General features: G+C 50.6%; 1 protein-coding gene across 1 annotated transcript in view; it reads left to right on the forward strand.

Annotated features, from left to right (window-relative positions):
* The window catches only part of Myom3 (myomesin 3), a 52073-nt gene extending 36970 nt beyond the window's left edge, over positions 1 to 15103 (forward strand). Inside the window, exons 25-36 of the mRNA XM_021161113.2 lie at positions 1572 to 1716; positions 1898 to 1957; positions 2277 to 2344; positions 3232 to 3342; positions 6162 to 6249; positions 6864 to 6902; positions 7145 to 7253; positions 8405 to 8568; positions 10351 to 10387; positions 10541 to 10563; positions 12157 to 12212; positions 13840 to 15103. Coding sequence (XP_021016772.1) covers positions 1572 to 1716; positions 1898 to 1957; positions 2277 to 2344; positions 3232 to 3342; positions 6162 to 6249; positions 6864 to 6902; positions 7145 to 7253; positions 8405 to 8568; positions 10351 to 10387; positions 10541 to 10563; positions 12157 to 12212; positions 13840 to 14103 — 1164 coding nt within the window. The 3' untranslated portion in view covers positions 14104 to 15103. The remainder of the gene's footprint in view (positions 1 to 1571; positions 1717 to 1897; positions 1958 to 2276; positions 2345 to 3231; positions 3343 to 6161; positions 6250 to 6863; positions 6903 to 7144; positions 7254 to 8404; positions 8569 to 10350; positions 10388 to 10540; positions 10564 to 12156; positions 12213 to 13839) is intronic.
* The last annotated feature ends 377 nt before the right edge of the window (positions 15104 to 15480 follow it).

A 15480-nucleotide genomic window follows, 5' to 3' on the forward strand; every position in this document is an offset into this window, starting at 1 on the left:
CTCCCTCCCTCCCCCTCTCCCTCCCTCCTCCTCTCCCTCCCTCTCTCTGCCTCCATCTCTGTGTCTGTGTCTGCACACTAGGGCAGGCAGGTTTTCCCAGGATCAGGAGCAGACCAGGGAGTATATTTGAAAGTTGTGTGTAAGGAGTACACATAGAGCCTGCTGCACATTATCAGAGACACTGTAAAGTCTAGAGCAGAGGTTTTCAACCTATGGCTCTTGACCCCCTTTGGGGGGTCCAATGATCTTTCACATGGAAGACCATGGGAAAACACAGAGATTTACCTGTGATTCATAACAGTAGCAAGATTACAGTTACAAAGTAGCAGCGAAATAGCAACAACGGGAAGAGAAGAGCAGCTGTATTGAAGGGTCGCAGCATTAGGAGGTTTGAGAACCGTTGGTCTGGCGGTTTCAGTGGACGTTGGTTGGGTCATCAGCCAAGTAGGTTCTTCCCTTCTGTCACACATGTAAATAGAGCCAGGGTAGTAAGGACCTAAATGCAGAGAATAAAACTTGTATGATGTTAGTGTGCAGCAAACTGTAAATGGCTGTTAGTTCTACAGAGTGGGTATACTACAGTGTAGGGGGAATGCTGGGTAATGCCAGCCTGTGACCTCATCGCTCAGGAGGCAGAGACAGAAGGGAGCCGGTGAGGCTGCTCAGTGGTTAGGAGCAGCGGCAAAGGACCCAGGTTCGGGTCCCAGCACCCACATGGCAGCTCACAGTCTTCCTTAACACCAGTTCTAGAGGATCCGATGTCTTCTTCTGACATCCACGGGTACTGCGTGTGCATGGTGCACAGACATGCAGACAAAACCCTGTACACAGAAAATAAAAAGAAATCTTTTAAGTAAAAAAAAAACAGGATGGGAGAGAGATGGCCTAGTAATTAAAAAGCACGTGCCACCAAGCCTGATGGCATCAGCTTAATCTTAATCCCCAGGGTCCACATGAGAACGAGAACACAGGGACTAGAGAGATGGCTCAGGGGTTAAGAGCACTGACTGCTCTTCCAGAGGTCCTGAGTTCAATTCCCACCACATGGTGGCTCACAACCATCTGTAATGGGATCTGATGCCCTCTTCTGGTGTGTCTGATGACAGCTACAGTGTACTCATATAATATACATAAAATAAATAAATCTTTTTTAAAAAATAAGAAAGAAAGAGAACACAGAACTGACTTCTGTAAGTAGTTCTTTGAACTCAACACTTATGCTGTGGCCTATGCATCCCCCCACACCACACACATACACACACACACAGAGGGAATTAAAATGATTAAGATGTAACGATTTTTTTTTAATTGTAAAAGAAGTTGAAAATAGCCACCAGGGCACAGTACAGCTACAGAGCTTACTATTAAATTATAATTAACCCAAGCATGGCGTGCTGAAGATTCCCAGTTTATTCAAGCAGGAAAACGCTACCAGGAAGCCCTCCCCAGTCCCTGGAGGTTGACTGTTGTGCACATAGCACCCCAATCTTGATCACATCCTGAGGTGTGCCCCCAACAGAGCTCCCAGAACAGGACATGCCCAAAAAGAACTCAGGGATTTGTTCTGCCAGAACCGCAAGATCAACTTTGACCGGGAGAAGGGCTTGGTGGAAGTTATCATCCAACAACTTTCCGAAGATGACAAGGGGTCCTACACCGCCCAGCTCCAAGATGGAAAAGCCAAGAACCAGATCACCCTCGCCCTGGTGGATGACGGTCAGCCTGGCCCCACTCCACCCCACCAGCCTGAACCCATCCTTCCTGCCCACCCCCCACCATCATTCCCTCCCCCGCCCCCCGGGCCTCTAAGGTCTGCTAAGCACATCCCTGGTCTTCCACCCACCCCAGTTCCCTTTGCTCTCTTCACTCATGCCGTTTCCTCCCGGTGTATTCACAGAATTTGACAAGCTCCTGAGAAAGGCAGACGCAAAGAGAAGAGACTGGAAGAGAAAACAGGGTAAGCCACTGATCACTGATCGGTGCTTAAAAATACCAACCCAGCCAGGGAGGTTCACCATGATCTGGTCAAGTCCTGCCCTGATAACAGAATAAAACTTCATTTTACAAGCCCGAGGCCGGCCAGTATCCCCTTAAAGTTTTCTTCGTTTAAGAAGACCCCAGGCCCCTTGCTCCCCCCACCGCAGTCCTTGCCCTGGTCTTAGAGACCAGTCTTTGGCAGTCTCCGGCCCAGCTGTTTTCCCCTGTCTAGCCACCAGGTGGCGCCCTGGTTCAGCTTAAAGCTCATGACTCCTGGGTTTGTCCTCTTTCCCTTGCAGGTCCCTATTTCCAGGAGCCTTTGACTTGGAAGGTCACAGATGACTGCCAAGTGCTTCTGACGTGCAAGGCAAGTCTACACCCCTCCTCCAACCCGGCCATCAGTCCAATGAGGCATGAACTGTGACTTGTCCCGAAGCCTAGTGCCAATCCTTGCCAACTCCACCCTAGGATTCTATCTCCTGTGACTGGCTGATCCCACACCTGGGAAGTGGCCCCTGGGAGAATGAGTGCACACAGAGAGACACAGTCTCACACACACACACACCACACACACACACACACACACATACAGAGAGAGAGAAAGAGAGAGAGACAGACAGATAGATGGACACACGTGTGTCTGTATGAATCATCCACACTTTCTATGCTGCCTCAGAGACGAGAAAGCAAGTAAGTAACAAACTGAAGACATGAAGGTGACAGGGGCCAGGTCCCAACCCAGTCACCCTTACTCAAAGCCCAGGTCCTTTGAGAATGTGCAAGAAAGCCCCTTCACCAGCCCGCTCTTTCTGAGAAGAATGCCATCAATGTTCAGCAAGGTCTTGGGCATCCAGAGTTCCCTTGGGCCTCTGGGAAGACACAGCACAAGGCAGAATTACTAAATACCACATGCCTTATCCTTGATCAGATACATTCAGGAAATTCATCAGTTATGAGGCAAGGCTGTGCCCTTTGGGAGACTTCAAGGAGGACTTCCTGGAGGCAGTAACAGCTGACTTCATCAAGAGTCCTAAGTATTCACAAGAAAAAAACGGTGAAAGAGGTCAAGAGGCAGGAAGTGACATTAGCAAAAGTCAGGACTTGAGACATATAGTTTAAGGAAGGGATCGGCTGGCTTTAGTGCACCAGGAGTCTCGGTGGCGGGCCATGTGGGAGGAGCCATGTAAAAGAGCATGGGTTTTTATCTTAAAATGGAAAGTCTGATGGAGCTCCCTCATGCCCCGTCCTCCTCAGGTAACGAACACGAAGAAGGAGAGTCGCTTTCAGTGGCTCTTCCAGAAGAAAGAGGCGCCCCATGGGCAGTACAACCCGCCGACCGGAGATGGGAGTCTCTCCATTGAGGGGGTGAGTGCAGGTGGGACTTGGGGTCCACCCTGCTCAGCTGCCCACTGAATGGTGACAAGAGGGCTGGGCGGAGCCTGAGCAGAGCTGGTCACACAGAAGCGCCAGAGCCCAGTCAAGGAAGGACAGGGGCTGGAGAACTGGCTCAGAGCTCTTGCTGCTGGGGACCCGAAGCTCACAGCTGTCTGTAGCTCCAGTTCGCCCTCTTCTGGCCTCCATGGGCATTACACCCACACTGTGCACAGACATACATGCAACACATAAAATAGTTAAAGAGAATGCTTTTTAGAAGATAAATATTAGGACGTGGGAGTGTGGTTCAGCTGGCAGAGAGCTTGCTGAGCATACACAAAAAGCACCACAGAAATGAAGTGTGAATGACACATAAGGTGTTTGAGGCTAGCCTAGGCTATGTCCGTCTTAAAAACAAACAAACAAACAAACAAACAAACAACCACAAAACCCCTAAAGCCGGGGGCAGGTGAGATGGCTCAGCGGCTAAGAGCACTGACTGCTCTTCAGAAGGTCCTGAGTTCAAATCCCAGCAACCACATGGTGGCTCACAACCACCCTTAGTGGAATCTGGCGCCCTCTTCTGGTGCATCTGAAGACAGCTACAGTGTACTTATAATAAATAAATAAATAATAATAAAGACTTAAAAAAAAGAGAGAGAGAGAGAAGTTTTTAAGGAAAAAAAAGGGCTTTCTCTTTAAAAAAAAAAAAAAAAAACCCTAAAGCCAAGCGTAGCAGCTCACTCCTTTAATCCCAGCACTTGGGAGGCAGAGGCAGGAAGAGTTCTGTGAGTTCGAGGCCAGCCTGGTCTATAAGGTGAGTTCCAGGACAGCCAGTGCAGAGAGAAGCTCTGTCTTGCAAAACAACCACCAAACAAATATAATTAAATTAAAAATAAACAAACCGAACTCATTTATGCATTTTTGAAAACTCAAAATTAACATTTAAAAACCAGGACGTAAATGTTTCAAAACACAGGCCTAGGATTACTTATTTCTGAATTTTTTTTTCACGTCTCAGGTTCCAGGCCTGGTTCTGGTCCAGTATATGCAGCCTGGGGCTAGTCACTACCCCCTCTGACCTTACTGCTCTCTGTGAGCTCCCTGCCCAAGTCTGGGGATGTGCCCTGGTGAGGCAAGTCAGAGAAAAGCAGGCGTGGAGCTGGGTTCTTTCCTAGGTCCCTCCGCACACCCAGGGAAGACTAAGACCTCCCAGTGCAAGGCCGACCTCCTGCCTGCCTGCTGCCTGCCCCCTGCTGACTTCCCGGCCTTTGGCTGGGTGCTGGGGATGCTGGGAAACTGTTCACAGGTCCTCACTAGGAAGGAAATGGCAAGTCAAGGGTCTTTTCCCACATCTTGATTGCTCCTCAAAAGGGATGTGGCATTCAGTGGGTTCTTAATATTTGTGGAGTCCTGTGTGGGCGGGGCTTTCTGGCTCCCACAGTGTTAATCCTTGGGTCCTTGAAGGACACCAAGGACATCAGAGCTACTTCATGGACAGGTAGACAGATGAAGTTCAAGGACATAAGACTAGAGTTGGGTCAGAAATCACTCCCCAGTGGGTGCAGCCATGTCTGCTCCACAAGGCTGAGGCACGCCTAGATTTCTGTCCACCCCAGGGCCTGCTCTGAGAACTTGGCTCTCTCCAGCACCACCCCAATATAACTGGGACTTTATGACCTTCTGTGGGTCAAAAAGAAAAGTTTTAGAGGAAAATCTTACCTCTGCCTTGGATCCTACCCCAAAGTCGCTGTGTGGAAGTGGCCCAGGTGGGAGGGGATCTTTAAGGATCCCTGAGGGGGTTGCCTTATGATAAGATGTCACTTCTGACCTTGGCTTCTTAACCCAAAAGCATACCCATGCGCTGAGGCTGAGCTTAGTAGGTGCTTTGTCTAGCACATGAGCTGGCCAAGGTTCTGTCGTCAGCAAACATTTTCCAAAATGCAGTCACGTTCTCAGTTCAGTGACTGTTGCTGCAGATTTGATTCAAGACTGCAAACACACAGCAGAAGGACTCCATGTTCTGAGCCAAGGAAAACAGGCTTCCCTCTAGAGAAATGCAGGGGGTCCTTGTGTCAGTCTCAGGGAGAGGAGCATGCTGGAGAACTCACGTCCTGTACAGACAAGCTCTGCCCAGGCTCTCCAGGCTGAGCTGGGCTGTGCTCTAAGGAGTCACCTGGGAAACCAGATGTGTTCATTTCTACCCTCAGTACACAGACACTCACAGACTCACACACACTCACACAAACCCTCACTCCTACACTCACACATACACTCATTCACACTCATACAGTCACACACACTCACACACTCATATCCACTCATATGCGGTCATACACAATGCACTCATACATACTTACACAGTCAATCAAATGCACATACATACTCATACACACACTCATACAAATGCTCACACACATAAAAACACTCACATATATATATTCATACAAACACTCATATACATACACTCACACACGTTTGCACACATACAAATGCACACACATACACTCGCATACATACATTTACACACAACTCATACAGACATATACACTCATACACACATACCCAATCAGTCACACACACACACTCAAATGCCCACACACATACACTCACACACATGCACACACACTCATACAAACAGCCTTACACACAGAAATACTCTCACACACAGACTCACACACTCTCAGACACACATGCACACACTCCCTAGACCCACCAATTCCAGAACTGACAGAGCCCACACAGGGTGGGGATCTGGGACCTCCTGGCTCGCTGTCACCCCTCACACACGCTGTCATCCTCTTCTTTAGTTTTCCAAAGAAAACCAGGGAGTCTACAGAGCCGTGGTTTCTGACGAGAGAGGGGAAGATGACACTGTGCTGGACCTCACAGGTGAAGGTAGGCGCCAGTGACATCAGGGATGGGAGGAGGGCTGTAAGGAGCTCACACGCGAGCAAGAGACTGTGGTGTGACATGCGGCCTAAGATGTGTGCGATCTCCGTGCCACTTGGGGAAACTGAAGCATAGAGAGGCTCGGTGAGTTGCCCAAGGTTACACAGCTAGCCACTAGTAGGGACCCGATATGTGTGCTGCTGTGGTATGCCACAGTTAATCCAGTCTTGAAGACCCTCCCACAGAGGGCCCTGGCTCTTCTTGAGGCTGGTCAACACAACTCACAAGAAAATCAGATGGAGCCGGGCAGTGGTGGTGCATGCCTTTAATCCCAACACTCAGGAAGCAGAGGCAGGCAGATTTCTGAGTTTGAGGCCAGCCTGGTCTACAGAGCAAGTTCCAGGACAGCAAGGGCCATGCAGAGAATAGATAGATAGATAGATAGATAGATAGATAGATAGATAGATAGATAGATAGATATCAGATGGCAGCCTTATGCCTGATTCATCCATCACTCCAGTCTCCATCTTCAGAGAGACTCTGAGCTTCCTCACCCTTCTCCAAAGCCACCACCACCACCCCGACATCTGTAAGGGAACCAACCCTCTGTCTCTCTCCAGCCCTAGATGCCGTCCTCACTGAGCTGGGCAGGATTGGTGGTAAGTAAGCAAACCTCTTTGTCTTGACCTGGCTAAAGCCAACGAGCCTCCAGGGATTCCCCCATCAGCCTTAGCAGCTTCAGACATCGGTCTAGCCTCTGCCCTCAGTGAGGGGGCTGGAAGGCCCTGCCCTCACACGGTATGGTGCTCCCGCCTAACTTCTCTGGAGCTGCAGCAAGCAGGCTGGCTCCAAAACTTCCCTGTCCTCAGGGGGCACTCACCTTTGGCCTCCGCATCCCCAGCTCTCTCTGCAACCCCACTGAAAATCCAGGGGACTGAAGAGGGCATCCGGCTCTTCAGCAAGGTCAAATACTACAACGTGGACTACATGAAGACGGCATGGTTCCACAAGTAGGTTGGCCATGCCCTGGAGCCCTCGCCAGTTGGAAGGTTCCAGTGCCTGCGCCTTTGGGATTCTTCTCCTCTTCCCCCTACCTAGTCCTCCCACAGGTCCCAGACCCAAAGGATGAGCAGAGGGGACACTCTTCCATAGGTCCTGCCCAGGGAGGAAAGGAGTAGAAGAGTCCCCCCCCCCCCCCCGCCCCAGGGAGGATAGGAATGTGGGCCATTGATCTGAGGTCTCCATGACAACCAAAGGATTATGGTATCCAGAGCATATCTGGAAACCGAGGGAAGAAAGGATGCAGGAGTGAAGAAGAGCCAGTCACTAGAGTGTTGTACACTGGCCGACCCCTGTAGCCTCAACAGAGCCAAGTGTCCAGGCTCAGGAGGCAGGTCCAGGCAGAGAGCGCTGTGGGAGGGTCAGGACAGGAAATCAAGAAGGCTTCTACAAAGATTCAGCCAAGTCACCCAAGATCATTTGAGAACAGGATCCCCGCAGAGCCTCTCGTCCTATGCAGGCCTTGTGGAGCGCACACGGCTGTGCCCATTCGATAGGGAAGTCTGTTCTGACTTGGGAAAATCTGTGCAATGAGAGTGAGGGCCACGGGAAGCTTCAGAAAGACGGGAGTCCCTTCTCCTGCCAGAGTTTCCGAATCCTGTGACAATAGGCTGAGGGACCAGAACACTGGGGACGTGGGCTGGATGTCTTTAGGGATGAAATTTAAGAAGAGAAGGGGAAGAGTTGAAACTTCTCTGGTTTCTGAAGTTAGGAGACAGGGGTCTGGGCAGAAACACAGGGAAGATTGGGATGAGAAGGAAGAGGTGGGTGTGTGACCCCAAAAGTAGGGAAGTCACCACCCCAAGATTGCCCTCTTGCTCATGGCTCCAGCCTGCCGGGCATAACACAGACACAGACCCAGCTTTTGCATGCAGATGGCCTGCTACAGGATTGAGTGAAGGAAGGGAGGAGTAACTGAATGCCGAATGGATGGATGGGTGGATGGCTAGCTGAATGCCGAATGGATGGATGGGTGGATGGTCAGACGATGAACGAAGCATTACACAGTGAACGGATGAGTGGATCCGTAGCAAGTGTCTGGTGGGTGGCCGGGGAGCTGACCCACAGTCTACCCTACCCTTTCTGTGCCTTTGCATTCCAGAGAAAAGCGGCTGGAGAGTGGCGATCGGGTACGGGCAGGCACCACCCTGGACGAGATTTGGCTCCACATCCTGGACCCTAAGGACTCAGATAAAGGCAAATACACCCTGGAGATCACTGCTGGGAAGGAAGTCCGGCAGCTCTCAGCAGACCTGTCTGGGCAAGGTGAGGTCTGTTTGTCTGTCTGTCTGTCTGACTGCTGAGAGCTCTGTCTAGACAATCCCAGGGGCTCAGGCACCATGGCAGGAGGATCAGGAGTTCAAGGTCAACCCCAGCTACACAGTGAGTTTGAGACCAGCCCAGATTACCTGGAACCTTGTGTGACATCAGAGGATGGAGGAGTGGCAAGAAGGCTCAGGAGTTAAAAGCCCTTGCTATGCAAAACTGATCCCCTGAGCTCATATAAAACCGGAAGAAGAGAATGGACTTCGTGAAGTTTCCTTTGACCTTCACATCCACACACAATAATAACAAATTACAAACAACAACAACAACAAATTTTTGTTTCTTTTTTTTTTTTTACTAATTTATTTACTTATTGTATATATATGAGTACATCATTGCTCTCTTCAGAGACACCAGAAGAGGGCATCAGATCCCATTACAGATGGTTGTGAGCCATCATGTGGTTGCTGGGAATTGAACTCAAGATCTCTGGAAGAGCAGTCAGTGCTCTTAACCACTGAGACATCCCTCCAGCCCAAAGGGGGGGAATTAAATTTTTTTTTTACTTGTTCACTTTACATACCACTCACTGCCCCCATCACCGCTTCTCACAATCCTTCCCCCATCTCCCACCTCCTATTTCCTCTGAGCAAGTAGGGGCCCCTCTAGGTATCCCCCCACCCTGGCACTTCAAGTCTCTGCAAGGCTAGGTGCATCCTCTCCCACTGTGGCCAGTCAAGGCAGCCCAGCCCACGTGAACACCAAGCTGCACCTCTGTCACATATGTGTGGAGGAGGGATTGGGGGTGGGGGTGGCAGTGCTAGGTCCTGACCATGTATGTTCTACGATTGGTTGTTCAGTCTCTGAGACCCCTCAAGGGTCCAGCTTAGCTGCTCTGTTGGTCTTCCTGTAGAGTTCCTGTCCCCTTTCGGGGCCCACAATGCTTCCTCCTACTCTTCCATAAGAGTCCCCAAGCTCCATCCACTGTTTGGCTGTGGGTGTCTGCATCTGTCTGAGTCAGCTGATGGGGGGAGCCTCTAAGAGGACATCATGTTTCTGTCTACAAGCCTAACAGAGTATCATTAATAGTTTTAGGGATAGGTGCTTGCCCACGAGATGGGTCTCAAGTTGGGCTGGTCATTGGTTGGCCATTCCCTCAGTCTCTGCTCCATTCCCTGAGCCAGTGTTTCTTGTAGACAGGATACATTTTGGGTAGAAAGTTTTGTGGGTGGGTTGGTGTCTCTACTGCTCCACTGGGGCTCCTGCCTGGCTATAGGAGGTGGCCTCTTCAGGTTCCATGTCCCCAGTGTAGTGAGTCACAGCTAAGGTCACCCCATTGATTCTTGGGCGCCTCCCTTATCCCAGGTCTCCGTCTCGCCCTAGAGATGCCCCTCCCCCACGTGCCCACCCCCATCAGTTGCAGATTTCCATTCATTTCCGTGGCCCTCTAGCCATCTCTCCTGTCCTTCCTCCAAAACAAACAAACAAAAAACAATTTAAAGGAAAATTCCACAATGAGGTCAGACAGGGTGGCACATGTCTGTAATTTTAACACATAGGAGGTGGAGGCAGGAGGATAGCTAGTTCAAAGAAGGCCATCCTTGGCTAAACAGTGGGAACTTATCTCAAAAAGAAATGGAAAGAGAAAAAAACAAAATCCCAAGGTCTTTTGGGAGGCACTGTCCTCCTACAAACCTGGCACTGCCTTGTGAGAATCCCAGAGTGGGAAGGGAATGGAAGGTGACAGTCCCCTCTCAGTCGTGTCCTCTCTTTGTCCTACAGCTTTTGATGATGCCCTGGCAGAGCACCAGAGACTGAAGTAAGTGTCTCCTTGTTTTCCTTGCGAATCCCAGGCCCCCTCGGGGGTAGAGTGACTGTAGTAGTGTTCCTCTTTTGGGAGCATTAGCAGGCTCCACCTTCCTCACCTCACACAGGGCGAGAAGACCACACTGTCCCCTCTTCTGTGTTTCAGGGCCTTGGCTGTCATTGAGAAGAGTGAGTCCCCGGTTGTCTTGTTCCTCGTGTTCCTGAGTCTAGGCTGGCTTCTCTAGAACCCCAGTTTCCTGTCAGGCTCTGGGGACACCTGGGAGCTGGCCATAAAAAGACAGAAGGATAAGGAGCCCAAGGATACTTGAAGTCAGTTGGGCAGAGCCGTGTGGGTCTGGTGCCGAGCAGGTGCACACGACCCTCTGTGGGAATCCAGTGGCGGAGAACTGAGAGGCACAAGGCTGGGCTAGCCTTTGCACTTGGGACATAAGAAAGGGGTGGCCTAGAACCTGAAGGCTTGCGGGGTTGGGGGAGGTGATGGTGGGTCTAACCCAGAATCAGCCCCAGGCACAGGCGATGTGACACACCTCCCGGAAAGCCAGTGCCAATCCATGTTCAAATCTGTTCCACTTACAAGGTCACCCCCTCCCCCAGCCAGGTTTGAACAGTCCAGTGTTAGGAGTATAACTCAGGTCTCCATGGCCCAGTGATAGTGGTCAGTGAAGGACAGAGGAAGCAGCAGAGTCCCACAGCTACCTGATGAGGGAGGGACTAGTTAGCTAGGAGCATCCAGGACACTGCAGAGTCATCCACACAGATCTGCTGGTGCCTCTCCCCATTGTCCCCAAGTGACACGAAGCACAGGCATTGGATATGTAACTGCAGTCTGACAATGTCAGGTTCCAAGTCACCCTGCAGGGCCAGCCAACCTTGGGGGGAGACAACACAGCCAGCCAGCTTCACGTGCGTTCAGGCCAGAGGGACCCTCACACCATCACCTAATTGTACACCCGACACAAATGTCCCCATCCATCCAGGACTCTGATAGAGAGCTAAAGATGACGGGCTAGCCAGAGAGGCTGGACCTGCCACAGCTGGTCAGATGGCTCAGGGAGCCATCATAGAAGGGACTTGATCTTGACCACTTGTGGTTGCTGGGAGTTGAGAAACTGGAGTGTGTGTGTGGGGGGGGGGGGGGAGACTGGGTCACCTCCTCAGCTGTGGAGGAGCTAGCACAACTTCCTGCCCATGACTATGTCCATCCCCGGGGCCTTTTATGTCTGAGTCAGGGGCCTTCTCCCTCCCATTGGACAACAGCTTCTGCAACCAGGCTTTTTGCATATCTAGGGCACATGGTCTAGGTCCCCCCATGGCCTCCGGTGCAATGTCAGGGACATATTTGATTCCCTCTTTAGTACTTTGTAGCCACACTGTCTTCCTGTGGCTGCCAGGATCCTCCTTGGACCAGAGTCAGGGTATCCCAAGAGCTGCTGCTTTCCCTGGCCCCCTCTTGATGCCCGACCCCTACCGTGGGTCAGATCCGTTAGTTCGAGTTCAGGACAGTCTCCTTTACCTTCTTTCTCTTGGGGACAGATGCTAGTCACTGTAACTCCTGGGTGGCACTAATCACAGTGACCTCCATGGCAGAAGCAGCTCACATGTCGCGTCTTCCACCCGTGGAGAGAAGGAACACGGGAGGAGATCTGAGGGAGGAACTAGAGAGAAGCCTCCCTGATAGGAACCCTCCACTCTGAGGAAAGCTGCGGGACAGGGGGACAGCTGGCAGGACTCAACCACTCAGGACATCTCTTTCCATTCCAGATCGGGCTAAAGTGGTAAGGGGCCTGCCAGACGTGGCCACCATCATGGAGGATAAGGTACTATTCCTTCTGTCCCACACCTGGGTTCCTTTGGGAATCCCTTCCAGGCTATAATGTAGTACAGTGCTATGGATTTGAGAGCTAAAGATGACGGGCTAGCCAGAGAGGCTGGACCTGCCACAGCTGGTCAGATGGCTCAGGGATGACATGTGTATCAAGGAAAACCAGTGAGCCTGGAGTCAGATCCCCTGTGCTCAGCCTGGCTCTGTCCCATCTTTAGACAGCCTTGGTGGGAGGCTGCCACCTGTGACTCTGGCTCCCACAAGAGTGTAGGTGACCCCTAAAAGCTGTAGTGTTTTCAAAAGTCTGTCTGGTGTTTGCTTTGTGTTGGCTACTAGTATACATTGGTACATATCTCCACTGATTTTGCACCCCCGCCCAGAGGCAACAGCTGGAACTAAGGTATTAATTCTAGTCCCACTTTACAGCAGGGGAAACTGAGACCTAGAGTGGTTAAGACTAGCGAGGGCCACACAACCTGAGGGGCAGAGCTGAAGCTCACACGCTAGCAGCTCAGTTCCAGAGCCTGTGAGTTTCATCATTGTGCCGTATGCTGCCTTAGACCTCACTCAAGAACTTCCAAACTCAGTTCACAAAACCTTTTCTTCATAAAGATTTATGTATTTATTTTATGTATATGAGTACACTGTAGCTGTCTTCAGACACACCAGAAGAGGGCATCAGATCCCATTACAGATGGTTGTGAGCCACCATGTGCTTGCTGGGAATTGAACTCAGGACCTCTAGAAGAGCAGTCAGTGCTGTTAACTGCTGAGCCACCTCTCCAGCCCATTCACAACCCTTTGTGTCTAAGCAGTACAGTCTTAGGGGGCTGCGGTGGTTCAGCAGTGAAGAGCATTAGCTGTTCTTCTGGAGGACCCAGGTTCAATTCCCAGCACCCACAGGGTGGCTCAGTAACTCCAGTTTGAGGGGATACAGTGCCCTCTTCTGGCCTCCACAGGCACTGCACATAGGTCTTGCACATACATACATACATGCATACATACATACATGCATTACAAACATTACATACACATGTGCAGACAAACACTCAAACACACTTTTTTATCTTTTTTTTTTTTTTTGGTGGTGGTTTTTCGAGACAGGGTTTCTCTGTGTAGCACTGGCTGCCCTGGAACTCACTACTAGGTCGTTAATAGAGAATTGCCTGAAATTCTAGTAAGTAACTTTTTCTGTAAAAAGTTGAGGGTTGGAGAAGTCTAGGTTAAAATAAAACTCGTCTCCCTTTGCGGAGTACAATAGGACACACAGAAGAACTGGGGACATGGCTCGGTTGGTAAAGTGCTGGCCTAGCATGCACCAAGCCCTGTGCTCAACCATCAGCACTGCATAAGCTGGGCGAGCCTGCATCCCAACCCTTAGGATGTAGGGGCAGAAAGACAGGGTTCAAGGTCATCTTCAGCTACCTATCAAGTTCAAGGTCAGTCTAGGACACATAAGACCTTGTTTTTAAAACACACACACACGCACAGGAATGCACACATGTGCAATACCCTTTGTGCAGAGCAGCTGCCTGGACTGGTAGCCCTCCATACGCATAAAGGTGAAAGCCAAGATTGGGTTACAGGACGTAAAATTGTTTTCCTCCCATCCATCGAAACAGACCCTGTGCCTGACCTGTGTCATCTCGGGAGACCCGTCCCCTGAAATCTCTTGGCTGAAGAACGACCAGCCTATCTCCTTCTTTGACCGATACCACATGGAGGTGAAGGGTACGGAGGTCACCGTCACCATTGACAAGGTCACCAGCGAAGATAGCGGGCGCTATGGAATCTTCGTCAAGAACAAGTATGGTTCGGAGACAGGCCAGGTCACCATCAGCGTGTTCAAACATGGGGAGGAGCCCAAGGAGCTCAAGAAGAAGTAATGGGAGTGTCGGGGGGCAGCCTGAGATCCACCCTACAACGACCAGCAGGCCAGCCCATGGGTCATAACCTAGCACAGGCTATGGGGGTAGGACAGGGGAAGGGACAGGGACATGACAGACCTGGATCTAACACACCAAAGAGGAGAAGCAAAGATTTTGCTGGGGTTCTCAGAGGACTCCAGAATGTGGGGTGCACCCTGGCCTTAGAAGTCAGAAGCTGGAGTGTAAAACTTCGTTTCCACAAAAGCTCTTCACAAGCCTCGCCTTTTCACATCCATCAGATGGGCATTCCTATAGAGTCCTTGGGGATTTATCAATCTCTGTCAGTGGGCCACAGAAGGAGGCACCTTTGCTCTGCAGGGGACAATTGACAAAGCTAACAGTTTGGTTGTGACAACCAGAAGTATTTACTGGCATTGAGTGGGTTAATACCACAGATGCTGGTGAACACCATAAGGCTCCCCCCACGGCACAGAATATATTCTCTTTTAAAATAGGACTGTCGCCTCTCTACATATCCGTCACTCTTTGGACACATAGCATACACAAGGCTGAGGATGGCCCCAAAGCTAAGAAGATAAACATTACACAGTCCCCACTCAGAAAGGGACTCGGGTGCAGGGGTCGCCAGGGCAAGACAGGAGATAATAAATTTCACTAAATGGGCAAAAGGAAAGTATCTTCATTGATCAGAGGAAACAGGCAATGATTGAGAGATGCAGAGCTTGGCAACACCCTTCCACATTGGGTGGGACAGTGTCGGGCCCTGAAAGCTGAATCCAGTTTGGCTGTGGAGATGAGAAGACACCTCAAGGAGCAGACATGGTGACGGGTGAGGAAGAAAGGAGTCTCCCTAGGTGACCTGGGAAGCCAGGCAATGCAGGTGATGATGACCTTCGGGGCTCCTTCCAATGTGGAGCCTATATGGCCCATGGCAGACATTTTGGCTGGCCTTACTCAGTGGATCTCGGTACACAATTGGACATTTCTCTGCCTTCCGATTTCCTCCAACAAGATGTGGGAGGGAGGGAGGGAGGAGTTATCAAATTCTAGCTGTTTGCTGCCAAATCTTAGATGATTTTGAAAATTATAAAGGAGGAAATAAAAAAGACTCTGTATTTTCATCAAGAGGCAGCACCCGTGGTCTCTGAAATGACTTTGGAATTGAGAGACAAAATGAACCGTTCATCAACCTGGCAGCTCATCACCCAGTGGAGTATGGTGGGTCCCAGCAGCCCTCAGGGGCTCCTGTTATGGACTTCATGGTGTCTTAGTCAGGATTTCTATTCCTGCACAAACATCATGACCAAGAAGCAAGTTGGGGAGGAAAGGGTTTATTCAGCTTACACTTCCATACTGCTGTTCATCACCAAGGAA

This window comes from Mus caroli, chromosome 4 (assembly GCF_900094665.2).
Source record: "Mus caroli chromosome 4, CAROLI_EIJ_v1.1, whole genome shotgun sequence".
NCBI lineage: Eukaryota > Metazoa > Chordata > Mammalia > Rodentia > Muridae > Mus > Mus caroli.